We start from the raw sequence: 27,011 nt of genomic DNA on the forward strand, positions 1-27,011 counted from the left end.
GCCTGGTGAGAGAGCATTGCCCTCTGCTGGTGGCATAACGTTACTGTAACGGGGTCCTGGTATTTACTGTACTGCATGTCATTTTAGGGCAATTGTTTAACAATGACCTGGTTTCGTTGGAAATTAACTAGCCGTTTACTCTGCATTTTGACCAAACCTTCTCACCATTACTAGATAGCCTAGGGGGATGCAAACATTTAGTAGATAACGTTAAAGTCAAACCCCCCTTTTTAAAACGTTAACGTTTCACAAAACGCTTTTAGGCTACACTCATTTTGTTGGAATGAGGTGCATTACATCGATCCCCCAGTACATCCTCCCACTTGTACTTTATGCTCCCTCACTCCAGGTGAGGTAGACCTACAGTAGGCTTTGGGGGTGGCGGGTCGTGCTTTATTATTGATGACCCGTGTTGGCTTACAGCCCCGCCCCGTCCGTCTTGCTACAGTAAACCTCACCTGTTTGCTGTTAACCACGTGAAGTCTGGACAGGAAGATGATTAGTCTGTGTTTTGACGTGTTTTATGTTCAATATCCTCTGATTGAGCTGTAAAAGTATTCAAACACCAGTTGAAACACATTAAGACGCAGTTGAATGAATGGTGGACGTGCATAAAAGTTACAGCGTTATCATTAACACATTTTTTCGGGGGGGGAAGTAAAACTATTAATTAATAGATTTTGTAGCTTATTAAACAAAGTAATAATTAGGAGGAATATGATGTATAAAGTTTAAGCTGCCCTACTGAATCTGTTGGCGAAATAAAAGATCCAGATATGTAACGACGATAACAGCGACGCGTAAACGCATCAAGAAGTATGACGTCATCTTTTGCCATCTTTTGGACGCCCTCCAAGTCAGCGTCCCTCGCTGATTGCAGGGGAAATGGACCGCTTGCTGCTCACGGCGCCCTGCCCATAATGAGGATGCTCATGAGGAAGACCATGGCGAAGAAGATCCACATGAAAAAGCGGTCCATGACCTTGGCCACCTTCTTCCACTCGGCCCCCTTGGCGCACGTGGCCCTCTGCTCCCGGAAGCAGTTGGCGATGTACTCCACGTTGCGCACCAGTTTGGGCTCCGCCCCGGGGATGCCGTCGCCATGGCTACAGAACACGCAGGGGCCAAAGGTCACGGCGGGGGCCCAGGAGCAGGGAAGGGAGGGGCTTCTGGTCCTCGGGGCAGCAGGGGGCCTTCTGCACGTCCGCGCAGCAGAGCTTGCGGCCGGGGTCCTCGTAGCAGGACAGGGGGTCCCTCTCCTCTCGGGTGATGTGGTGCTCAGGCTTCACCCGGGGCAGGTGTTGGGGCTCGGGCGTCTGGGGTCTGGGGTGCCGGGAGTGTTTCTGCACCTCGTGACGCCCGCGCCCGGCGCCGGCCTTGCGGTCCGCCCGGGCGGGGTCGGAGCCCGGGCTGCGATGAGGGCGGGGGTCGTCTGGCTGGAGGTGGGAAGAGGAGGTGCAGTTCTCGTCGACCTCGTAGACGAAGAAGAAGATCTTGGACATGTAGTCGATGATGAGGACTTTGGCCCACTGGGGGACGGGCTTGGCCTCGGCGCTGCAGAAGTGGATGTTCATGATGAAGATGGTGAGGGCCGTGGAGGCCGTGATCATGGTCATGGTGGCGATGTAGTACTTTCCTGGCGGGAAAAGGGAGAAGATGGACACAGCGGCGGAACATGCACTGTTTACTGAACGGATTCTGGGCAGTAACTCAAAACGTTTGAAATAATTCCTCATAATAGGTTCTTTGAATATTTGAAGAATGCTTGAATGCTAAGATTGTGTTTGTCTCTGACATTTTTTTATTTGAAATCTTTCTAGGTATAAAATCTTGGTATTGGTGATGTTTTTGATAACAATAACTCTTTAGTCTGGTGGAATCTGTGCACAAAGGTTGGACAGCACACGAGAAACCGTGGACTGTTGTGTTTACACGTAAACTGAAAGCCACACACACACACACACACACACACACACACACACACACACACACACACACACACACACACACACACACATACACCCCCGCGTACCGATGAGCGGCACGCTCTCGGAGGGCGGCATGCTCTCGGCGACCATGAGCTGGAAGACGGTGAGCGCCAGCAGCACGGTGACGCCCAGGGACACCTTCTCCCCGGAGTCGGCGGGCAGGTAGAAGCCCAGCGGCGCCAGGAAGGAGATGAGGAAGCAGGGCAGCAGCAGGTTGAAGATGTAGAAGGAGGAGCGGCGCTGCAGCAGCACGGTGTAGGTGATGTCCGGGTACGGGTCGGAGCAGCAGCCGTACATGATGACGTTCTTGTGGGCCGGCATGCCGTGGCACTCCCACTCCACGTTCTCCACGAAGTCCGACAGGTCGCCGCCGTCCATCGCCATGGCGATGTCCACCTGCGCCCGGGAGTCAGATGGAGTGTGTGTGGGGGCCCTAGACCCCCCCCCCCCCCCCCCACCAACGGCCTGTGAAACACCCCTGCTGACACGTTAGACATGTGACGCATTTGCCAATTGCTAGCAGATAGCATCTGCATGGGGAGTCAAACCCACAACCACGTCATCAGAGAGGCAAGGCAGCAGGGTGGCCCCCAGTGCCAGACCATGACAGGTGTTACTGTTGCACACCGTTAAATAGTAATGACCCATGGGATTCTTATCTCTCCACAATGATGACGTCTGCATCACACGCTCCTTAACACTACACGACCCGCTTGGCTCAACATACCACTTGTGTATATACTCGCATACCGTTCGTCAAGGCAGAGCGGTTTGAGGTTGTTATTTCCGGTATAGTCAGGCAGTAAAGATTTAAGATGAACCATTACTTTGAGCCACTTTCATCACTGAAGTCACTGAAGATATATTTTCCTTCCTTCCGTCATTAATGAGCAGGTTGTGAGCATGGACCTATAAAGAAGGCATCTCGCTCAAGGGTGTCTACAGTACAGTCAGACTGAGGACATTGGGTTTCAAACCCTCTACCTGTTGGCTTAAAGTCAAACACCCTTACCCCTTACCCATCCTGTCCCCAAAACCACAGAGGAAGAAACTAACCTCCCAGGGATATGAGTTTAGACGCGGTTCTTGTCGTGGTTCTGACCTGGTTCCCGTTGTAGGTCCAGGACCCGAAGGTGAGGTTGCACTCCTGGCTGTCGAAGGGGAAGTAGGAGACGTCCACCACGCAGGAGCTCTTGGTGATGGCCGGGGCGTCCCAGGTGATCTCTCCGTTGTAGCGCAGCACCACGTTGGTGTCCATCGGGCCCGAGAAGTCGTCGTCGGCCCTGGAGGAGCGAGGGACACCATCACGCCACGGAAGATGTAGAGACCCTGTAGGTATACACAAAGTAAGTGTGTGTGTGTGTGTGTGTGTGTGTGTGTGTGTGTGTGTGTGTGTGTGTGTGTGTGTGTGTGTGTGTGTGTGTGTGTGTGTGTGTGTGTGTGTGTGTGTGTGTGTGTGTGTGTGTGTGTGTGTGTGGGGACTACTTATTTTAGAGGGCTAGGTCTGGTCTCCACACTGGGGATGTGGACCACCTACTTGTTATAGAGGACCAGGTCTGGCCTCCAGACCAGGCTGCTGGGGATGCGGATCACCTCCAGGCCATCATAGTCCTCCTTGTTCCACTTGAGGTAGGCATCGTTCCAGGTCAGCCTGATCCACAGGTAGGCGATAAGCACCTGGTTCCTCTCGTCCTGAAGAAAAGCCATCAATCAGTAGGAAGATCACCTCGCCCGTTCCCTTTTATAGAGCCCCTTCAGTCCCTCTCTCTCAGCTAGTCCTTATTCTTCGTTACGCTATTTTACACAATCCGGTCTAAAGTCTCTTCCTCTGATCTTCTGAAATACAGATTGATTAAAAAGGTGGCACAGCGAGGGGTACAGCAGCCAGAAGATGATGCTAGACTCCACCCAGGTACTGAGCCAAGGAGAGAGTAACCCCATCAAGGTAACCACACACACACTTTAACACAACTACAAAGTACTACAAGCCTGCAGGCTTTCACGTGGGCACCCGCAGACAGCAGCAGTGCTGAACGGGTCCAGACGCACCACCCAACCTGAACAGCAACAGGAGCTGTCTACCCTGCCTATGTAACAGTAGGCTGATGAAATGGGTGGATTCACATACAGTAGCGAGACCCAAGCCCTGTGAGTGATCACTGTAATGTAGTCCAGTCCTATCTCCATTGATCACTCGTTTGATTAAATGTGTTGTTGGCTATAAAACCTTCGGCCTCGCTGCTTGTGGCCAAAGCAGCCTGTTGATGTTGGTGTCAAAATCTGATTATCAAAATCGATAATGACTCGAGTCGAGTCATATTTGTTATGACAATTTGAGATTTTTATTTTTTATTTTTTTGGAAATTACAATTTGGTCAAAAGAAAATGTGTCATGTGACACGTTTAGATATACTCTTACATAAAATTAGAATATGAAGATATTCCATGATCTTCATACAATGCCGCTGAAAAGCAGTCATCTAATTGGCTCAGTTATCACCAATTACCCAGCCATCAAAAGTTGCTATTCAAGCTGCACTAACTCAATCATTTAGTTTACTCACGGGCGCTTATTCAGATTCCCAAGACAGAAAATGATGAAAGGAATAAAACATGGCAGAGATGTGATTAGATCCGTTAGTATTTATTAGACTAATATAAATCGTAGGCATTAACTCCGGTGGAAGGAGTGTTACATCGTCGGGGGCGTTGGGGACAGAATCACGAGACGGTGTCTGCCGAGACACAAGGTTAACGTGTCCCCTCTCTCGAGGTGTCTGAGTGTGACCGTAACACGCACCATGTCTTTGATCTGCGAGAGAGTGATCTGCAGGGTCACGTTGAGGGCCTTGTCCGTGTCCTCCACCGGCCGCAGAGCGTTGGAGTAGTCCTCCATCAAGTCTCCCAGAAGCTTCTGGGCGTAGCGTCCCTGGGCAGAATGGGCCACTGGAGAATAGAGAGATGGTAATACGCAATCTCCTGTGATATTGTAAACCCGTGTTTTTGAGATGTGATTTGTTGAAGGATATTCCTGCCTTTTGTCTTTTATTTATTCCTATAATATTAAGGGTTTTATGACAACGGTTTGTGAGTTTTTCCTTGTGCCGCTGGGGGAATATCATATGCCACAGTACAGTATAATGTATCGTATCAGACGGACAGTGCCTGAGCGTACATTCACACTATGCAGGCATGAAAACATGTGAGTGTATTTTCTTTTTACGTTAGATATTACTTTTCTAATGCGTTTTGGGTTTTTTGGACAATCCCAGAACGCACCCTTTTTTAACAACTTCTTTTAATGTTTTAAATGAATGTTGCATGAAGTTCTTAGAAAGACTAAACTTTCAGAAAATCAAATACTTCCTTTAATTCATTGCTCCAAACGTAATAATTATTTATTCATTGAACGCTGCTTATGCCTAGTTTATCATGAGGTCTTTTGTCATGAAAACATTAAGGAGGTTGAAGGGTGTCATGAAAAGATGAGGATTCAGGAATACATTTCATAATGTGTTCTGCAATCACACAATTCACACACTTGTAATCAACAAAACATATGATTTATTTTTTATAAGGATATAAGGATATATAATGTAAATTATTCTGAATAGAACCTCTACTGATATGGACTTTGACATCCTCAGATTGAGATTATAGATTTTTATTAACCAGGTAACCAAGGGTAAAATTAAAAGCCTTTGTCAATAGCAATACATCTTCTTTCAGAGATGATATTTCTGATTTAGTTTTCATTTGGTCTTCTTCTCCTTCGCCATACTTTCAGCTACAGAAACCATTCAAATATCAAAACGACATGATGGCTATCTATTCAGCTTTTTCTATTCATTAAACTTTTCAAACTATTCTACTTTTTCCACCTTATTTTTCCAATAGAAATCAATGAGCCTCTGATACTTTCACTGCATGCTTAAGACGCCGTAACCATATAGGCGTCTTTCGCTGGGGTCGAGTACCCACCAGTTTTCGTCAAGATTCACTTCACTGGGTGTCAGTGGTACGTCTGCTGCATCATATCCTCAATGTTCAGATTATTCTGCTTACTTCAAAGCGATCAAAATGTACACAAATGCATGGTTGAAATACATATCCTTGTCATAGGCCAATGCTAAAATAAATGTTTGAAGTTAATATAAAATGTAAGATGATTTCAAATTAGGGTTTAATATCTGGCGCTTCAACTACTTCATATTTCTCAACTTGGTCCATTGGAGTCGGCATCTGGTGAGCAGATAACAGAACAGCAGACTTGTTTTCTGCTGTTAGGCTCGTGGTTCTGCTCCAACTGCCTGACTTTACAAGCTGTACAAGTCTGCCCCCAAGTGGTCAAACAAGACTGTAATTTCTAAAGAAACTCTGCAAGCTGAGTTTTGTGTTCTTGAGTGTATACTGTACCAGACGAGATTCTTAAATGTAATTATTAATTCTTAGTCATTTCCCTCTCTGGGTCCTCTTCCTACATTTAGCGGCCATCATCCTGGAGAGAGAAGCAGAGGACCTCTGGGATCGAACCCGGACCCTTTGGACGCCCTACCCACTAGACTAGGCTAGCCCCGCCCCATACACCAGTACACACACAACCTGGACCAGCTGCTGAGGGACACCTTCGGGCCCCCTGGCTCGCAGAGCCCCGGGTCTCTGGGATGATGGGCAGTTGATGAGAGGCCTGATGTGGACGCATGCTGGGCTGCTCCGTCAGGTCGTCACGTGACTGACTGGTCAAACTGGTGCGGTGGAACTGCTGCTGTGGTTTCATAGACACACCAGCGACCTGCCGCTCTGGAGACACTTGCTCAAGGACACAACGTCTTTTATTGCAATAAAGAGGAAAATTTGAATTTAAAAGGAGTATTAGTCGCTCCAACGTCGCTTGTGATCAGATACCTGCAAATCAATGATGTGTTACCATATTTATACTCCGTGATATCCTACTTTACTGAGGAATGAGTTCAATAGCAGAACTTGTTTCTGTTTGAAGCGAACGAACACAGGACCTTAAAACATTAAATATTATGTTTTACGATGTGTTAATAAAAAGGATAAGAGGATTTCAAATAATTGATTCATATAAAATGTATTGATTTGACGACAATAGGGCTAAGAGAGGAATCAAATATTCCAAAGATTGACTAAAAAATGATTTTTACCAAAAAAAAACTAATAAGCGTTATTTTGGAACACTGCCATTCCAAATATGACAGATTGAACATTTCTTGACTGACATTAGTACGTTTTGATCCCAAAACAGTCACAAAAGTAAATTAAATATCAGGTCAATGTCTGTTCAAAGGGACTAAGTACAAACTTAATCCAAATACCAAAATATAAGCACAACATATTACTCAAGAGCTGCTTTAAAGAAAATGTCAAATTCACTACAAATACAGCTAAATAGACGCTCGACTTTGATTCAACACAATTTACTCTGTGTGAGAACGCACGACAATGTATTTTTTGACCACTAGGGGTCTAGGGGCCTATTCAGACACAGGACGCAAGTTGTTCTAGCTGAACACCGTAGAACCACTAGATAATTGATCAACGAATAAAAGTGTTTGATAGTGATCATACTGTGGCGAGCAGCACGGGAAGGACGAGACGGGAGCCCAGGTTAACCAATCAATCAACTCCCGCGCCCCATACACCGCTCGGCAACGGGAGTTGTCTTTATTAACACACACACGACAACACAGAAAACACGGCACACCTGGCCAACATGAACAGCACTCTCACTCATGGTGTTAGGCTACAAAACTAAAATGTGCTAAACCCATTGTCCCAGTGTGCTTTGCGGCTTGGCGGCACCTGGAACACGGCGACCACGCCCACGGTCGCCACAATACTATCATACAACGGGGACGGTGTAATAACTGGAACTGGAGCTGGCGGCAACATAAGAACAGTAAAGACCAAACTGGTGAGTGTATTTGCCACCAGGTTTGATCCTGATCTAGATGCAGGGACTTTATCTGGCTATCTTAAAGAGAAACTTGGGCGGGATGTGGACTGTCAAAAGATTGGCACTGAAAACCGCAGATTCTGTTCATTTAAAGTTTCTGCTGAATGCAAGGAAGTGAATGAGATGTATAATCCCGATTTGTGGCCAGATGGAGCTCTGGTGCGGCGCTACTGTGAGCCGCGGAAGGCACTCATCGGACAAAATTCTTATGGTACGGCTGAGGGTCTGCGCCTGCCTACAGTGGCAACTTCTCACTAACCATGTAAAATGTCTGTGCAGGTTTTGTCATACAATTGTCGTGGCCTGCGTTTGGGCCAGAGCGCAGGGGACAGAGCTCGTCGTAGAGTAATTGACAACCTGTTTAACCACTGTGATATACTATGTCTCCAAGAGACCTTCCTGTCAAAACAAGACCTTGGTCAGCTGAGCTCACTAAATCCTGACTTCCATGGAGCTGGGGAGGCTACAACCGACCTCAGCACGGGAATTGTCAGGGGTAGGATACCTGGGGGTGTAGCGATTCTTTGGCGGAAGTCGAGTTGATGCTGACTGGTGCATTGCAATAAACTACAAACATAACAATAAGGAATTTGTGATTATGAATGTGTACACACCTTTTGAGTGTGATCAGAATGAAGATGACTTTTTAAATAAGCTTGCTTTTATCAATTCTTTTATTCAAGATAACTGTCATACGAGTGTATATGTCATTGGGGATATGAATGCAGATATTACAGATAAGAGATAAAAATTTGGCAACCACCTGAGAGAGTTCTGTAAGAACAGTAATTTAATCCTATCTAGTGACACACTTATGCCCAGCGATAGCTATACTTATATAAGTGAAGCCTGGCACACCACGTCATGGCTGGACCACTGTATAAGTACAGCAGATGCCCATGCATCGCTAGGCAGTATGAGTATTTTGTATGGAACAACTGTATCAGATCATATACCCTTTACAATGTCAATTGAGATAGATGCCTTACCAGCTTTAAATAAAAATAAGAATATAAATATGAACATTGGAAAGCTTGACTGGTCTTCTCTTACTAAGGAGGAAATCCTGGGCTATCATGCACGTACAGACCAATCCTTGAGTAACATCCACATACCAAGAGATGCTGTTATATGTAGTGATGTTAACTGTTCCAGTGTGGAGCATCGTAATGCTCTCTGTTCTGTGTATGATTCCATTGTAAAATCGCTGCATGATGGCAGTAGGCATCTCTGCAAGCACAAGCAAAGGATACCTAATATGAAACCAGGGTGGAATCACTATGTAGCCATGCACCATGATGAGGCACGAAAAGCACTTAAAACCTGGGTAGCTTCTGGTCGACCAAGACAAGGTCCAGTATTTGAACATAAGAAGTCTACCACTGCAAGATATAAGTATGCTCTGCGCTTTATCTGCAAAAATGAGCAGGCAATGACAGCCGACTCACTAGCTAAAAAACTGTCTCATAATAATGTTGTTGGGTTCTGGAAGGAGGTGAGAGCACTCAGTAACTCCAAAACATCCTTACCCTGTACCATGGAAGGCATATCGGGAACAGATGAGATTGCAGAACTATGGAGACAGCATTACAAAGAGTTGTTCAATACCATTAAAAGTGATGTTTATAGAGTGGGCAGTATTGCAAGCGATGAGATAGTGGGGGTCACACCACATCAAGTCTGTGAAGCAGTAAAAAAACTATCTAACAACAAAGCTAGCAGCTTAGACCAAACTACAGCTGAGCAGCTTAAATTTGCTAGTCCGAGGATTTTTCCTCTTCTTTCTATTTGTTTCACAGGCTTTCTGATACATGGGACCTTGCCGGATTCCATGTTATCAGTCCTGTTGGTTCCAGTTATTAAAGACAAGGCTGGCAAGCTATGTAACATTGACAATTACAGGCCCATAGCGTTAGCCAGCATTGTCTCTAAAGTACTGGAGACTATACTGCTTGATAGGTTAATTAATGTCATTAATTCTTCAGACAATCAATTTGGATTTAAGCGTAATCATGGCACTGACTTGTGTATATATGCCCTAAAAGAAATTGTTAGTAAGTATAAAAAACAGAACTCGTCTGTTCTTATGTGTTTCATTGATGCCTCCAAGGCCTTCGATCGAGTAAATCATAAAAAACTGTTCACAAAAATGGCTGAAAGAGGTGTGCCCGCATGCATAGTGAGGGTGCTGGCATACTGGTACGCAAATCAAACTATGCAGGTTAAATGGGAACACAGTTTGTCTGCCCCTTTTGGTGTGAGCAATGGTGTCAGACAGGGGAGTATACTGTCCCCCTTTCTCTTTAACCTGTATATGGACGACCTATCACGGCAACTCACAGAATGTAGGACTGGTTGTATGATTGGTGATAAAAAAGTAAACCATCTGATGTATGCCGATGATTTGGTTGTGCTTTCCCCGAGCAGTGCTGGTTTTCAACAGTTGCTGAATGTCTGCTCTGTATATGGTGCTGAACATGACATAAAATATAATGCCAGCAAGAGTCACGGTCTAATCTGCTGCACTAAAGAGGACCAAAAAATGTCTTTTCCTGATTTCAATCTGTCTAATCATAATATTGTTCCCTGTAAAAAGGTCAAATACCTCGGCCATTTTCTTACAGAGGATATGACAGATGATGATGATATTAGAAGGCAGTGCTGCAAAATGTATGCGCAGGCGAATACTCTTGCTCGCAGATTTCATTCGTGTACAGATGACGTTAAAATATCTTTGTTTAAAGCGTACTGTACACCACTGTACACCGCATACCTGTGGATTAACTACAAAAAAGCAAGTATGAAAAAGTTACAGGTTGCGTATAATGATGCATTAAGAATCCTACTTAAAAGACCTCGATGGTTAAGTGCGAGTGAAATGTTTGTAAATGCACGTGTCAACACCTTTAATGCAGTACTCAGAAACCTGATGTATAGATTTATGTGTCGGCTTGATGCCTCAGAAAACCAGATAATCAACAGTCTGACCCACATCAACTGTAGTTCCATCAGGTATCAATCTCTGTTCTGGAGACACTGGTACAGTTGTCTCTTTTTAACTTTATAGTCATTCTATTTTTGATATCAGTGGTGTAAATTTCTATTTTTATGTTTTAGCTTTTCTTATTGTCTGTGTTGTGTTGTCTGTTGTTGTGCTGTATTGTGTCTTGTGTTGTGTTCTTTTTTTGCTATGGACCCAGAGTCTGAAATAATAAAGAAATTATACTACATGGTACCAAAGTCAAGACATTTAACATATTTGTTAAACTTTCTACTTTGTTGTAAATTAAATTCACAAAGCACCCGCACAACGAGCCCGGCTCTGAACGAGCCCGGCTAAGCAAAATAAGCCTGGCTTTGCGTTCAGCCTGGTTGGTGGGACACCCCTCGGGTTGCCTCCGCTGTGTTTGTAGCTGGCAGGCTGAGCACATCACTGTATATTGTCGCTGAATGCAATTATGGCTTTAAAAAGCTCGGAAACAACGTGTGCCGTTTGAGGATGTACTTACAACGGGACAAAACTAAATAATTGGTTGAAATCGTTATGAATGAATGACTGACGGGCGATTGTTTACATCGATCTCGTAGTAACCGGTAAAGCCCACGATTCGCGCAAAGCATCACGGGGCGGTGGAAACTTGTGGATACAAAAATGATTTGATGCATCCTTCACCATTGTCCTTCACGGCCCAACGTATCCCAACATTCATTGCGCGTTGGATATTTTTTCAGAAATGGCGCGGAGAGAGCGGAAGCAGCAGCTGCAGCGAATACATATTTAATGACAAAACTATGTAAAAACATTTTTTTTATATATAAGTAAGGTTGGGACCATTTTAAATATGTAACTTTATTGTCAAAGTTCAATGACATTAACGTCATGAATGCTACAGGATGAGGCTCAGTTTGTGTTCATGTGTTTTGTCTCCAGTCTGGCCCCCTGCTGCAGAGGCTCTTCTGGATGCTCATGGAAGTCCTCCTTCTCCTGTTGATGTTCTCCCCTCTACTCCAAGGTAACACATCCCTTATTACATTACTTTGTTGATACTGGGGCTGTTTCACCACCACAGACTGAGGAGAGTAGAGGACATGTTACTAGACTCTGAGGAGAGTAGAGGACATGTTACTAGACTCAGTGGACTGTAGAGGACATGTTACTAGACTCAGTGGACTGTAGAGGACATGTTACTAGACTCAGTGGACTGTAGAGGACATGTTACTAGACTCAGTGGACTGTAGAGGACATGTTACTAGACTCAGTGGACTGTAGAGGACATGTTACTAGACTCTGAGGAGAGTAGAGGACATGTTACTAGACTCAGTGGACTGTAGAGGACATGTTACTAGACTCAGTGGACTGTAGAGGACATGTTACTAGACTCAGTGGACTGTACTCTACTAATCTCTACACTAAGGTACTGTTTATTTACAGTATATTGCTGTAATCTCAACATATAGCATGCTGCTATTTGTAACATAACTATGGCTGTAATGTACACATTGACTGAAATGCATGAACGATCATTGAGACTTCCACAATGCAGTTTTTCGCAGTATTGTACTGTAAAACCTAAATACAGTAGACTGTTAGAATTTCACTGTAAATTGACATCAAAGTCTTTCGATGGCAACAGTGTAAACAGTGTAAGAGGAGAGTGTATATGACATGTTAGTAGGCTCAGAGGAGTGAACGTACATTTTAGTGATGTAAATATGGACTCTCTACAGGTTAACTTTCTTGTTAACCCCCTACCCCCAAATCTGATTGTTCCAAGTAAACACTAAGTTTTGATGCTGGGCCCAAACACGGTGCTTGGGTTCCTTTCATCTGCATAGAAGAGCCTATACTGAGTTGGTCAGATTTGAGGTGGAGTTCCACCATCATGTCAGATGTCACTCTGATAGAGGAGCCCAGAGACTACACCAGAGAGTTAGGGAGCGACAAACCCAGGCCTGAGTGACATCATGATTCAGTTTCTCTCTAACAGGTCAACGTCTCACTACGACGGCGCTGGTCGGGGAGGATGCCACTCTGTCCTACGACCCCAAGCTGTCCACAGACCTGACTGAGACGCCAGTCAATATCTACACGGACGAAACACACCAAACAAATTACTTTGTTTATTACAAGGATAAACATCCCCTGGAGGACAATGATTTACGACTGAGTCCGGCCTACAGAGGGCGAGCGAGGCTGTCAGCCAGAGACCTTCAGAGAGGAATCATCTCCCTCAGACTGATCAACGTCACACTGACCGATGAAGGGAACTACACCTTTGTGCTGCCCTCAGAGAGGGCCTCAGCGAGGGCAGCACCTACGAGCATCCAGCTGCTCGTAGGTGAGTGTGTGTGTGTGCAGAAATGTTACATATTCTACCGTTGAGGCGTTTACACACTCGGGCCTGAGCAGCACAACCAGAGGTGTGGCCTCATGGTAGTACAACTAGCGATTGGATTTCCTTGGATTTATACTCTACCATAACCTGACCCAACCCCCAGGTGTGATGTCCCTCTTCAACATCTCCCTGGAGGAACGCCCCAGCAGCAGCGGTGGTCTGGTGCTGAGGTGTGAGTCCGTGGGCTGGTACCCCCGCCCACAGCTCTCCTGGACCAATGAAGGCCTCCGCCTGCCTGCTGGCACCATGACCACCACCCAGGACCCCTCCACACACCTCTACACCATCAGCAGCACCGTGGTGGTGGAGAGGAGCCAGGGACACCGCTACACCTGTAGAGTTCACCAGGAACTCTTCAACCAGACCAGGGAGACGGAGATAACCCTTCATGGTACGTCCTGTCATGTCGTGGATGAGGTGTCACTGAGGCTTTTACACATGGGCCTGGCAGAGGGAGGTTAGACAGATGTTATCACAATCAGAATCCTTTCATTTCTCATTGTACAACAAAGTTGTAGCAGAATCCAAGTACAAACAGAACATAAAAATAGTTAGAGTAAAAAGTACAAGGCAGTAATGCGATGTAAGCATAAAAAAAAAATGAATTGTACAGTTTTTTTATTGTGTGTGGTGCGGTGCAGTGATGGCTCGTGGAAAGAAGCTAAGCTAAGTGTGTTTGTTGTGGTTCTGATGGACCTGCAGGTCTAACAGGTGATGTGCTGGAGGAGTTCTGTCTCTGGTGATTCCCTCGGCTCTGCTGAGGCAGCGGGACCAGTAAATGTCTGAGGGAAGGAAGGGGGCATCCCATAATCCTTTGTGCTGTGTTGACTGCTCTCTGTAGTCTCTTCCTGTCTGCCTTGGTGCAGTTGGAGAACTATGCCGTGATGCAGTGGGTTAAGATGCTCTCGATGGTAGAGCGGTACAAAGTCACCAGCAGCTTCTCACTGAGGTCACTGGTCCTGAGGAAGTGCAGACGCTGCTGTGCTTCTTGATGACCGCTGAGGTGTTTGCAGACCAGGAAAGGTGATCAGAGATCACGGTGCCCAGGAAGGTGATGGAGTGGACCCTCCCCACGCAGTCGCCGTGTCTGTAGAGGGGAGATGGATCTGTGTTTCCTGAAGTCCAGGATGATTTCTGTGCTGTTCAGAGACGTTATGTGTTATAGTAGGATGTGATGTTATAGACAGCTGTGATGTAAGACAGAGGTCAGATGTTACAAACAGATGTGATGGAGGTGACGATGTTGAAGGCAGATGGTATTTATATACGGAGGTTATGTGATCGATGTGATAGAGACGTGATGTTATAAAGAGCATGTGTGCCTGCTTTGCAGAGGACCAGTTCCCTCGTCCATATAACCTTTGGGGGTTGGCTGTCCTCCTGGCTGTCCTCCTGGCGATCATCTGTGCCCTGGTGGTCTGGGTGGTGATGGGTGTGTACGCTGTATCTCTAGGATGTTCATCGTGATATGAAGTGTGTTCCAACGACATGCTGACCGTCTCACTGTTCTGTCCAGCCCACAGAAGGAGAAACTGAACCGGCTGACAGCAATGAAGAAGACCTCGACCCTCAAACTCCTCACGCTACCACACCTGTGTAGCCTGAGGGTGGTTTTCTATCATATACTGCACTTTTATAAATATTTTTATTACAGGAGTTTATTTTTGAATCATGAATTACAGAGTGTAGTTTATAGGGGTGTAACGGTACACAAAAGTCACGGTTCGGTACGTACCTCGGTATTGAAGTCACGGTACGTACAGGACGGCACGGTTCATAGTTAAGGGGAAGAGATGAAAACTGCTTGTTTCTCAACAACGGAGAATGGCCGTAGACCAGCAGCGATGAAAACACCAGTAGACTTGGTTATGGCATTAGCCCGTTCTGAATTCCCAGACGGGTTGCATTTAAATATGACGCGACTTATCCGTGGTCGAATATATATAATCTAAGCGGTTTTTAAAGTGCCGTGTTGTGTAGCGCATTTTACAGTCTATGATTAGACCGTTTGGTTTTTACTTTTTATTTTATTGTTTGCCATCTCATCCATTCGCGGGCGCGCTAATCAAGCGAATAATAAATCCTGAGTCGAAAATGGATAACGCATGGAGCAGCCAGCCTGAGCGCTAAATTGCGACCCCAAGTCATCCCCGCTGACAGCAACACGCTGCAACAAATACCCGCTTCTCTCAACATTGACGCGCACATGTGTGTGTGCCAGGCACGTCTGCGCTCTGGGTCCGAACGTGTTCTCTGCCGCACGTAACATCGTGAATAAAAGGAGAGCCGCACTTGATCCAGATCAAGTTGATAGACTGGTGTTTCTAGCAAACAACATTAAGAAACTATTATTTCTTGCAGATAGGCTCTAGGCTTTACTCCTGCTGCTGTCTCCTCAGTTGTCACGTCATTGTTTGCGCTGTGCAGTTCTGATTCCGTTTTTCATTGCGTAGCCTAATTTTGTGATATGCATAGTGGCACTTGATATTGATTAAGTTGATAACCTGTTTCAAACAAAGAGGATATGGCCTAAGTCCTGTTTATGTCTCCTATCGTCATGTTATATATTTGTGACTGAATCTCCGTTACGGGGGTGGTTAAACGGTCCGGGGGAACTCCGACTTCAAGTTTTAAGTTCTGCGCCGCAAAACAAGCCTTTCCATTTGCCATAAACGCTATGTCGCCACATTTACGTACCGCGGTCCACCGCTGTAACCACCCTGAAGTGCCTGTACCGTGACGGTTCGGTACAAATACGTGTATCGTTACACCCCTAGAAGCGTACCCTTTGAGGTACTAAAAAGTATTTAAGCTATGGTACCTAACGAGTTAGGTATTTAAGCCCTCTGATTGATTCAGATCAGACATCACTCGGCTGACCTGTTTTCTATTTCTCAGTTCACTTAGACATTCAAGTTAAGTATGAAGTATATATAGTAAATATTGTTACGATAAAGCTAAACGTTAAATACTGTATTAATATCATCTGGTATCCTTGAAGGAAAGGTCAACAAAAGACCTTTTGACTGACTGTATCGGTGGCCCCTGAGAGGGACGTCTGGCCCACGGCACCATGAGAGGGGGGACGAGGAGGGCTTTGTGGGCCCCCCGCTGTCTCCCTGTCTCATGGTGCTTGCACTAACTTAGGGGTTAGAGTTAACTAGTCAACACTCCAGTTAGAGTCAAACACTATGCATTATGAATGGATACCACAGGCACATACAGTGGTATCATTGTGAATTGTTTTAATGCGTGTCTTGTTTATTTGTAAGTTGCTTTACGATACCGTTTGCAATCTGAATCTGATTTTGAAGTTGGAACGACCAGTTTGAGATGCTAAAGATAACTATGTAGGCATAAGTCAGACATAAGTCTGCTTTCAATGGTTAATACATTGATTCAATAAAACTGACTGCTATCATACCCACTTGTCATTATTTCATGGACAGCACAGTCAATGTTTTTGTGGGAGTTCTGTAATGTAAAAAGTCCACATGTCGCTTACCTTTAATCACTGAAGCTGTCTTCTATCCCGTGCGTTGCCTAGCCAGCCCATCTATCTCCTGGTGTTATCTAGTCCCTTTGTGGGTCACCTTATCCTGGGGTAAACCGGTCACAGGGAAGCAGTGAGCCCTGACGCGTTCATCAGCTCGACGAGTTGAACTCTGATCTGTTCTTCAGGTAAACATCTCCCTCCTTTGAACACTGACTTCTGTGTGGGGTGAACAACTGTCCAAAGGCTTTGTGAGAGTGTACTGTGGGCCCTGTCTGCTAGAGAGGAGACTTGTGTATGCATACGTTAAACAGGTTTATTTTCTACAACTATCATGTGCTTTTTAGCAGTTAGAAGTCTCATCTGTCCTAGACGCAATATCTCAAAGAAATTGCTACAAGACAGAAACATACAGACAGACAGAAACACACACAGAGACAGACTAATAGTCATGATGGAACCCAACAGAGAATACAGATAACACCTGTCAACCAAAATGCCAGGAAAACCAGCAGTTGTTTTTTTTAAGATCAAATCAATATCAATATAACAGCAAGAAAAGTAGATATGGTAAACCTTTTTTACATATTTTTTATAAATAATATATATTTTACTTTTTTTTTATATACGGCAATTCACCATGACGTCACACTATGTTCTTCCGGGTGGCAAAAGCCGATGCATTCTCCGTTGGCACCACTAGTAAACAAACCCTTCCACGATCGAGAAAAACAGAGTAAATGGCTTGAATTAAGGATTTTCTTCTTGCGGGGTGCTACGGGACGTCTCATTAATATATATATATATATATATATATATATATATATATATATATTATATATTATATTATATTAATATCGTTTTCGTCATCGTTTCAACTTCAGATCAACAACAATGTTTTGTTGACTGTGTGACAGTCTTTATTGTTATTTATTTATTATTATTTATTATTATTATTTGTGTTTACAGCCGGCTGGATGGCTTCAGGTCAGTGGTAGCCGCTCGTTCTGCCACCCGGAAGTGTCGTTACGGTTATTGTTTACTAACATTCTGAAATGCCGTATATATCCCGCTACTTGGTGGCTATGGCTAACATCAATTACAAGAGTTAAAACAGCCGACCACTTGAGTGCAAAAAACAGAAAATACCTCCCCACTGCACCAGCAAATCTTAGGCAATAAATATCGCGTCTTACCTTTATTTATGTGGCAGTGGTCTGCAGATGCATCCCGTGGTGTCGCCTGCCACAGGTGATCGCTCTGTGTGTCCATGGTACTACCAACCTGCTCTGGTGCTTTTTACCTTCATGTATTCAGGCTAAAATGACTTGATTGTATGATGCCCCATTATTGCATCCCAGCCAAAGAGTATCGGTATTAATACCTCATTCGTTGTCCAAGCCTTCCTGGCAGCTCATACAAAAAAAGTAAGGGAAAATGTATAGAACGCCGGTCATTATCGGGAAAATAAGCCCCGACAGGGCGAACCGGATACTGACGCGAAGAGGTGGCTTGCTTCGCTTGCTTTCCTTGACAGCGGTCATTATGTGCTTAGCAATGGTCAATTATCAAAAAATAATTCACCGCCGGAAGTCGGGAAGGCCCATGCAAGTGAACGGAGTGTTCCACAGCACTGAGAAGAGCCGTGTAATAATCCATAATATTTAAACTCAAGGTTTTTTTGTCTTTTTAAGTGGTGGGTACAAAATGAATCTTGACGAAAACTGGTGGGTGCGCACGGGGAGAAAATTGTAATACGGGAGGGGTAGAGGGGTAGAGCTGTTCAGGTAAAGGCACTGCACATGCCTACACCAGCAAGTCAGCTTGTTCTGGATTTAGCACTGAACCCCCAGTACAATACAGCACACACATATTTTACATGATTTAAATTGTTAACCTTCCAGTATTCAAATTAAATCATGCAGGAGGAATTCTTAAAGTGAATTTATTGATATGTAGACCTTTTTTCTTATGCGGACAGATTCACAGAGCCAGTTGTTGATAACATGGGTTGTTTTATTGAGACAGATGAATGAGTTGGGAACCTGACACAGCAGCCCAGACTCTGAAGTACAAATGTCACACCACCATTCACCAGTAGGACATTAACGTCTATTTCAACACGACTCCGGAAATAGGGTGTCAACTTAGGCTGCTGACTGTGTTGTACTTAGTGAGTTGAATGTTCAGAAGTAAAATTGTTTTGCTATGCATGTGACATGAACAAATGCTTTTGATTCAAATAGGGTTGATCATCACTGCCTGGTGGGGTTTACTTTCCCCTGTTCAAAGTTCAAAGTGTGGCATTGCAATTTATTACAGAACAATGAGACATGAGAAGTTACAAACATAAATGGTTCAGATATAGCATAAGTAAATACAAAAATAGATTTTTTTTTTATTGTACAATGTGTCACTTATGTAGCCATATCAAGGACCATTTAATGTGTGTGACTAGGATACATCACTGCTCTATAGTAAATGTATTATGTTCACGTCGGCACCAAGAGACATTTTTAGCACTTATTTAGGATGAAAATCAAGTCATTTTCAGCCCTTTCATCCATACCTTTAATTAAACCTCATCCATCCCCACAAATCACTGTACTTCAGTATTGAGAGAAGGTTCAAAATAAGGAAATGCTGTCTACCCTCTGCCTGCTTGGTCTCTGAATACCTCATCCTCCATCCTCTCTGACAACCTCAAAGGGGCTAGCATGTCCTCACTCTGGCCAGCAGCCTGATGACTTGACCCACGACGTCTGCCTGAAAATTGCTAATCACATAGAGGACATTCACCTTAATAAGTGTTGCTATATCAATGACTAATCAAGTTGTCAATTTGAATTAATGCAAAGCGCTAACTCTCAAAATCGCATACAATCGGCATATTCTCTTCTCTGATCTGCGTGCTTTGAATATCTTCAGAGGCTGCGAGCAGCTTAGATTCTTTTTGTTTTGCTAGGGCAGAAGAGTACGATGTCGATATGCCCAGTTTGCTTAGCCTTTTAAAAACGTCCTTCTTCGCCGCACCGTACATTAGAACACTATCCACACAGTATGCAAAGGCTGACAGGCGGGGTTCCCGTCCCCTCAAAGCTATCGCGGCAGCAGCACAAGTGGAATGGGGAGACCGTTTGGTGATTTTAGAAAATATAGAAAACATGAATGGGGACATACGCTCGAGATCTGACAGCAAGTTTGCAAATGTAAATGCCTTTAAATCAGCCGCGGATGACTGCCACAGCATGAAGCCCTTGTATGGGTTACAAAGTAGTTTGCTCTCATCCTCTATGACTTTAAGGATGTTTTCCTTGAGTCGTCCAAAAAGTTCTTTGTGTCTGACGATCAGATTGGCAGCCGTTCTCCAATTCGCCTTTGTGATGTTTTCCACAATCCCTGCTATGTTGGCTTGACATTCCATCTTGTCCCCCTTTGGATTAGACGGGTAGTGAATAATAACCTGAGAGACAAACCAAAGGGTTCATTAGTAAGTGACCATTTGTGTACCTAAGCATCATGTTATGTTGTTGTTTACGGTTACATCGTGATATCTAGTTTTAGAATTGTTATGTTTGGTTTGGAACTACTTCCCCTGGGGTCCAATGTAACTTTTAATCCTGACCATCCCACACCTCTACATGTATTTAGGATCAACTTAAGGCAGACTCTCCATTCAATTCCAAAGAGAAATTTCATATTTGTGATTGCATTCTTCTTGAATCACTGTGTACATAAATAAACAGGGACGAGATCTAATGATTGGCTACACACATGGATCACATTTGAAAAGAAGTATCAGATCTAGATCACAACATTTACATCTACAAGATATAAACAGACTTACCTCCGTCAGACTTCGACGGACCGGCATCTCAGCAGTTGGCCTCGACAACTTAGGAGTTGGTGTTTCGGTACAAAGTTTTTTATTAACATAATTGCTTGTCTCTGAAGCTCCCTGCTCCCTGGCCCGTTTCTCTCCACTGACGGGAGAGATGCTGTGAACTCTTGATATCGCGAGACTAACTTCCTCGCCAGGTACCCGTTCCTCTGCGGAGGAAGATGATGCTTCTGGTACAGTTTCTTTCTCTGCTTCTTGCCATCTTCTAAAAACGGCAAAATCCTCTTCTATTCTCACAACCAAGCGAAAGCACGATCTACAAATCCGACCCGATCTTGAGTTGACGTTAGATAATGTTAACCCCAATGCCATTAGTCGTTCGTTAACACTTTTCTCGTTTGGTACCCTCCTTATTGGAAATATTTTTTTGGTATTCGAAAGAGTGCCTTTTATGCGCAAATATTCCTTGCAAAGACGGCAAGAGTCTTCTACCAACATGCTTGCTACCTTTAGATGTACTCAGTAATACTTGAGTGTTGAGTGCTCGTCGGCGCTCTCCTAGTACGTCATATGGTAACATAATGGGATAGGCGGTGATAGACAGGTGGTGCATCCAATCACCTGCCAAGTATCTTTTACAAGGGCCTGCCTTTTTCCAAACAGTGGCCAGTCTTCCCAGACTTTGCTATAATGTGGCTGCAGCCTGTAGGACATGGACATCCAACTGCTACCGTCAAAATCGTTTTTCGCCAGCTATGATGTTTAGTAAATTATGTCCCTTTCAAGGATAGGGTAGTAGTGGTTAGGGTTAGGGATAGGGACCGGGTAGTAGTGGTTAGGATTAGGGTAGTATTGGTTAGGGATAGGGTAGTAGTGGTTAGGGATAGGGTAGTACTGGTTAGGGTAGTAGTGGTTAGGGATAGGGTAGTAGTGGTTAGGGTAGTACTGGTTAGGGTTAGAGTTACGGTAGTAGTGGTTAAGGTTAGGGATAGGGTAGTAGTGGTTAGGGATTGAAAGAAGAGATTGAAACTTTCCACGCCCGCGAACCACGCTTCGCCACTGCACTGGACTGTGACGGTAGCAGTTAGATGTGGATATCCATGTCCTACAGGCTGCAGCCAGACCCCACTCAGATGGTTTGCTAAACAAACCAGAGCCATTCATCCCTTCAGGTAAAGACAGCAGCCTGGGACAATATCTGTATATTAGATTTTTTTATTTAACAACGAAAAATGCGTATGAAACTACCTCATCTGTACAAATAAACTAATTAACATTCCTCAGAAAGAAAATAACGTCACACAAAGGTATCAGTTGGACACAGGGACGCTGCCAGCTTCCTGGATTCTTTTACAGATTCCTACAAATAAGAAAAGAAAGGGACGTTAACATTGTAAAGTCATGCATTCATCTATGAAATATTTAGGCAAGGCAAGGCAACTTTATTTATATAGCACTTTTCATACACAAGGCAGACTCAAAGTGCTTCACATATAAACATTGTCATACAATAAAAGAAAATAATGGATAAGTAAAAAGTAAAATAGATAGAAAATAAAGGCAAAGTTAAAAAAGTCTTCGGTAGACATGAGCCCTCTAAGTCTACGTTTTTAAGGTGATAATATGCAGATTTTGTAACTGATTTACATAATTAATTAATCTTTACTCTTATTGGAACTAAAGCTAGATGTTATTTTCTTACCTGTTTGAGTATGAAACCAAATAATAGATAAAAATGGGACCATTTGTAACTAATAACTTATTCAAAACCGTATAGGCCAGCAGAATGTGCATCTGATGACATTAGTTTGTGGGAACAATTTGTAGTTACTATTTGTAAGAAATGTATCAAAATAAATGTGCATTGCTCAGTTTACTACTTGTAAACTCAGTTTACCTGAAACATGAGGCCTACCTGCAGTAAACTGAGTTTACTAGTAGTAAACTGACTACACACATTTATTTTTAGAAATACACATTTGCGTCTTTGAATATATTTCCATGGTTGCCCTTACCTTAGCCAGCATCTGACTTTGTTTTTCCGGGACGGACAAACATTTTAAAATCAACAAAAATATACATTTTGCGTCACTGTTTTGCTCTGCAAGACTCAATACCGAACCCTGAAAGTAGTAATAATATGGTATCTGAGTGACCCAATAAAAGAGCACCTTAAGACATGGGATTGGGTCTAGGCCTGGGCAATATCTCCATATCAATAACAGCCATATCTCCCAGGCCTAATTGGGTCACGTGGAGCTTCATTCATCCAACGTATCTGCTGGTCCTGCTGGGATCCCAGAGGTCCGTCCTCACCTTCCACTCATCCACTGCCGCTGCGATGCGTAGTTCTGTGGAGGCAATCGCCTCCCTGCCAGACTGCACCCGCTGGGCCAGAGCCGCGTTCTCTGCCTGGATCTTCTTCAGCTCCTTCTGCAGGTAGGCCTCATGTTTCAGGTAGTAGGGCATCACAAAGTCACACAGGTCCTCCTCTGGTACTCCACTGGGTCTCCTAGGACATCACGATCCAGGACATTTCATGACAAAAAAAATGCAAGGACATGTTTTTTTTTTTGTATTGTGATTATATTTAGGTCCGATGAACGAGTCTACCTCAGCATGAAATTCAAACAGGGTACATCAACAGGAGGGATAATGTTAACGACTCACCATGCAGGTTCTTTGTTGTCCTTCTCAGCTCTCTCCAACTTGTCTAGTTCATCTAGTTTGCATTTTAGCTCTCCCTCCTCCACCAGTTTGGTGATGTCCTCCTGGAAACCAAACCCATGACGTGTTATAAGGGCCCCTACTTCGCCGCCAGGTGTGAGCTTCATTCGCCATCGCAAGCAGTTTGAAAATCTGCATTTTCCTGTGCATGCTGGATAGATCAATCGACTCGCCTAACAAGTGGACTGTAGCAAATGTTCCTTATCTATCCACCGTACAAATAGGTGGACACTCCTACTTTTTAAAAAAAAAATTAAAACGGCCTGTAAAAGGCAAATCACACTCACACCTGGTGGTAACACATATGTGTCCTTTAAAGAAAACTACACGGATGCCAGGCATCACGTTAAGAGATAAGCGAACGCATTGCAAAGCACATAAACGCCACGTCCTGCACACACCTGGATAGTCCTCTGCAGGTCCGAAACGAACTGCTTGTGGATGTCCTCGATCACCTGGGGGTTCCTCTTGTAGAACGGGTGGAACGTTTTGGCGAACCTCTGGAAACTTATCAGAGACAGACAACGGTGTTAGATCATTGGAAAATGACACGGCTAAAACACACCATTGTGAGCTGTACATACTGAAGACTCACACACCTAGCGTCGTCTATGTACTTGTTGAGGCTTCTCTCCATGACTTTGTTGAACAGCTTCAGTCTGCCAGCCGGCCGCTCCCCGCCCTCACTGGGCCGCGACGACGTAGACACCGGTTGATCTTCGGCCATACTGGTCTGATCCACCGCTGATGAGTCCATGTTGGTCGAGATGTTAGGTTTCGTCTCCGTGTTCTCTTCCATTCTTCAGCTGAGAGAGCTAGCTCTGCCGTGTTGTTGTTATTTCGCAGTGCCCGCCACTTCTACGGAACGCCGCTGCGGCCAAAAAGTGCGAGCGCCTGAAGTAGTCAGAGCGCAGTTACTTCACGCAGACGCAGATGTGATGACGTCGTGACGACTAGTGTGTTCAGCTGTCCTTTCATTCAACCCGCCTGTCACTGCCCGGCTGCAAGCATGGCACTGATCACAGGGCTTTTCGCGTTTTTCTGGCACTTACCCCAAATTTACAAATGGATATTAAAGCCATATTACAGCTTGTCCGTCCTTATGACCGTGGCCTTCTTGATCATTCGCAAGACTCCTGGCATATGCGAACACCTGGCGACGAACCGGGAGGACGGAAACTCCTGCGACTTTGACTGGGTAAGACCAAATTATTTATAACCTTTGTATCAGTAGATTTAAATCGAGTTTTTATGACAAACGGACCTGTGTTTGTGCTGTAAATCATTTATGTCAAATAAAAAAAAACTGTACAAATAGACCAGGCCAATTACTTTTACACTTTACAAAAACATGACAAAAAAATGTCCATCCGTAATTGAAAGTTTACTTACAGAGAGAAGTAGAGATTCTCATGTTCCTCAGTGCCGTTGTGATGATGAAGAACAGGAGGGCTAGTAAGTGTGTACACACACACACACACACACACACACACACACACACACACACACACACACACACACACACCGTGTACACCTTGTCAACATTGCATTTGCCACCACGCAGACAAAGAAAGGAGTGTTTACCATAAACTTTGGTTTGCTTTGCTTTGTAAACATTGTAATCAGTACCTATACCGACCCCCATACACATCTATGTTCTAACTACCGTTTTCTTATTTTGTCTTCCTCTCTCTGATAGTCACTCTGGAGCAGCACGTTGGCAATCTTTTCCTGTTCAGCAAGGTCGCCAACGTTATCCTCTTCTTCCGACTGGACATTCGCTTGGGCTTACTCTATCTTGTCCTGTGTCTCGGTCAGTAGCCCTTGTCAGGAGTGATCAGAACCACGAGTGTTTTCACTTTGTCTCATTGTCCTGACGTCATGGGGTAGAGTTGTGAGAACGGTTGTACATGTTGAATTGAGCCTCCAGTGTTGTGTCCACACAGGGACCGACCTGCTGTCCCCCACAAATTGTCTGGGTGGTTTTGAAGTCTTGAATTCAAGATCATTTTAGTTTTACATCCCTTAGTCACACTTACCGTTTCACAGAGGCAGACTCCCCTTAGCCCTCCAACGAGTGAGGGAAAGGGTTAAAAGCTGACATTACCGTACCTCGTTCTTTATGTTGTGACGTGTCCCATTCGTGAAGCGTGTTACTGTGCGTAGTGAAGTCCTTTCTTTTTCTGCTCTTTTTCAGCGTTTGTCATGACCTGTAAACCACCGCTCTACATGGGCCCTGAGTACATTAAGTACTTCAGTGACAAAACCATAGATGTAAGTGGCTGTGTTTGTACTAAGTTTGAGGGAAAGGGAAAGAAAAATGAATGAAATCTGTTATGCAATATTTCATTATATAGTGTGTGTATATATACATATATAGCATTATATGTAATGTAATGTTATGATCAGGACGAGCTGCAGGGGGACACGCGCGTCACCTGGATCGTTGAGTTCTACGCCAACTGGTCCCCAGAGTGCCAGTCGTTCGCCTCCATGTTTGCGGACCTCTCACTCAAGTAAGAGAGACCTCCTTCTCTCCTGTCCCCCTCTCTACCTAACTGATTACTGATTACAAGCACCCTATTCGTTAACTTAAGTGACTATTTACTTGCTAACTAAATGAGTTAATGTTTGCCTTGCGATGACATAATTTCTTTAAGGCATCTACAGTTTGTTGGGTTGAATACATGAATAGAGGAGCGCGCAGACTGGATCACGAGGATCTTATAACAGTGTGGTCGTACACCCACCCTTCGCCTTTCCCCTGCAGGTACAACTGCAAAGGGCTCAGGTTTGGGAAGCTGGACATCGGACGCTACGGAGAGGTGGCTGAGAGGTCAGTCGTCCTCTCTAGAGCGGGGAAATGCTAGTACTCTGTCTGAATGATGAGTAGACCATTCTTAACAAACCATACAATTCATATGAACCTATTGCTTATGGTTTTTGTTCCACCAACACAGGTTCAGGGTCAGTACCTCTGCCCTCACCAAACAACTCCCCTCATTGGTCCTCTTCCAAGGAGGTAGTGAGATCATGAGACGACCAATGGTGGACAAGAAAGGCAGAGCTGTGTCCTGGACCTTCAATGAGGTGTGTGTGTGTGTACCACTGTTGAACTTTTGAAATGATTAAAATACTTGCATACTGAAGTAAACGGTGTCTGTGTCCCCTCTCCCAGGAGAATATCATCCGAGAGTTCAACCTAAATGAGCTGTTCCAGAAATCCAAGAAGCCGAAGAAAGGAGGAGCAGAAGAGGTGGTGCAGGAGGAGGTGCAGCCCGCGGCTGTGGAGCCAGACCAGGCCGCCGAGAGCAAGAAAGACCAATGAGAGAGGAAGACCTGGACCCAGGATATGGGACCACTCGGTCCACTATTTACATCACTCACTCCAGGGTGGAGTGGCTGGATGACTTCTCTTTGAGATTAGACATGAAAACAAAGCAGTACTGGTCTGAGTGCCATCTACATGAGAAACAGAGAAAGAATGTATAGTCTGCAGTCATGCAGAAATCCTTGTTTTTGATATTATATTCAGCTGTGTCTCTTGCTGCTGGGTCAGTTTTGCGGCCTTCTACCTACTGTATCA

General features: G+C 44.6%; 4 protein-coding genes across 4 annotated transcripts; 1 reads left to right on the top strand and 3 right to left on the bottom strand.

The window, feature by feature from the left end:
- Window positions 1-666: 666 nt before the first annotated feature.
- Window positions 667-6,765, bottom strand: LOC311344743 (neuronal acetylcholine receptor subunit alpha-9-II-like; the record flags this gene model as incomplete). Its single annotated transcript, XM_084469093.1, is given in 8 exon segments — window positions 667-1,141; window positions 1,143-1,636; window positions 2,033-2,384; window positions 3,091-3,271; window positions 3,526-3,680; window positions 4,789-4,934; window positions 6,470-6,486; window positions 6,614-6,765. Coding segments are annotated over 8 exon segments (1,737 nt in total). The 3' UTR covers window positions 667-901.
- Window positions 6,766-19,575: 12,810 nt separating this feature from the next.
- Window positions 19,576-21,196, bottom strand: LOC311344915 (uncharacterized protein; the record flags this gene model as incomplete). The annotated part of the gene is made up of 2 exons (XM_084469254.1): window positions 19,576-20,320; window positions 20,705-21,196. 2 exons carry the CDS (start codon window positions 21,194-21,196, stop codon window positions 19,718-19,720), a joined length of 1,095 nt encoding a protein of 364 aa, XP_084325380.1. The 3' UTR covers window positions 19,576-19,717.
- Window positions 21,197-21,912: 716 nt separating this feature from the next.
- Window positions 21,913-24,281, bottom strand: pmf1 (polyamine modulated factor 1). Its single transcript, XM_084469827.1, has 5 exons — window positions 24,025-24,281; window positions 23,827-23,932; window positions 23,369-23,469; window positions 23,015-23,210; window positions 21,913-22,058 (listed from the first exon to the last, which is right to left on the bottom strand). The coding sequence occupies exons 1-5, from the start codon at window positions 24,222-24,224 to the stop codon at window positions 21,996-21,998; spliced, it is 666 nt and encodes a 221-aa protein (XP_084325953.1). The 5' UTR covers window positions 24,225-24,281; the 3' UTR covers window positions 21,913-21,995.
- Window positions 24,282-24,414: 133 nt separating this feature from the next.
- On the top strand, window positions 24,415-26,993 carry LOC311345542 (thioredoxin-related transmembrane protein 2-B-like). Its single transcript, XM_084469960.1, has 8 exons — window positions 24,415-24,623; window positions 24,820-24,880; window positions 25,125-25,238; window positions 25,623-25,699; window positions 25,835-25,941; window positions 26,196-26,261; window positions 26,386-26,515; window positions 26,604-26,993. The coding sequence occupies exons 1-8, from the start codon at window positions 24,435-24,437 to the stop codon at window positions 26,751-26,753; spliced, it is 894 nt and encodes a 297-aa protein (XP_084326086.1). The 5' UTR covers window positions 24,415-24,434; the 3' UTR covers window positions 26,754-26,993.
- The last annotated feature ends 18 nt before the right edge of the window (window positions 26,994-27,011 follow it).

This window comes from Micromesistius poutassou (assembly GCF_964030765.1).
Source record: "Micromesistius poutassou genome assembly, chromosome: 6".
Taxonomy (NCBI): domain Eukaryota; kingdom Metazoa; phylum Chordata; class Actinopteri; order Gadiformes; family Gadidae; genus Micromesistius; species Micromesistius poutassou.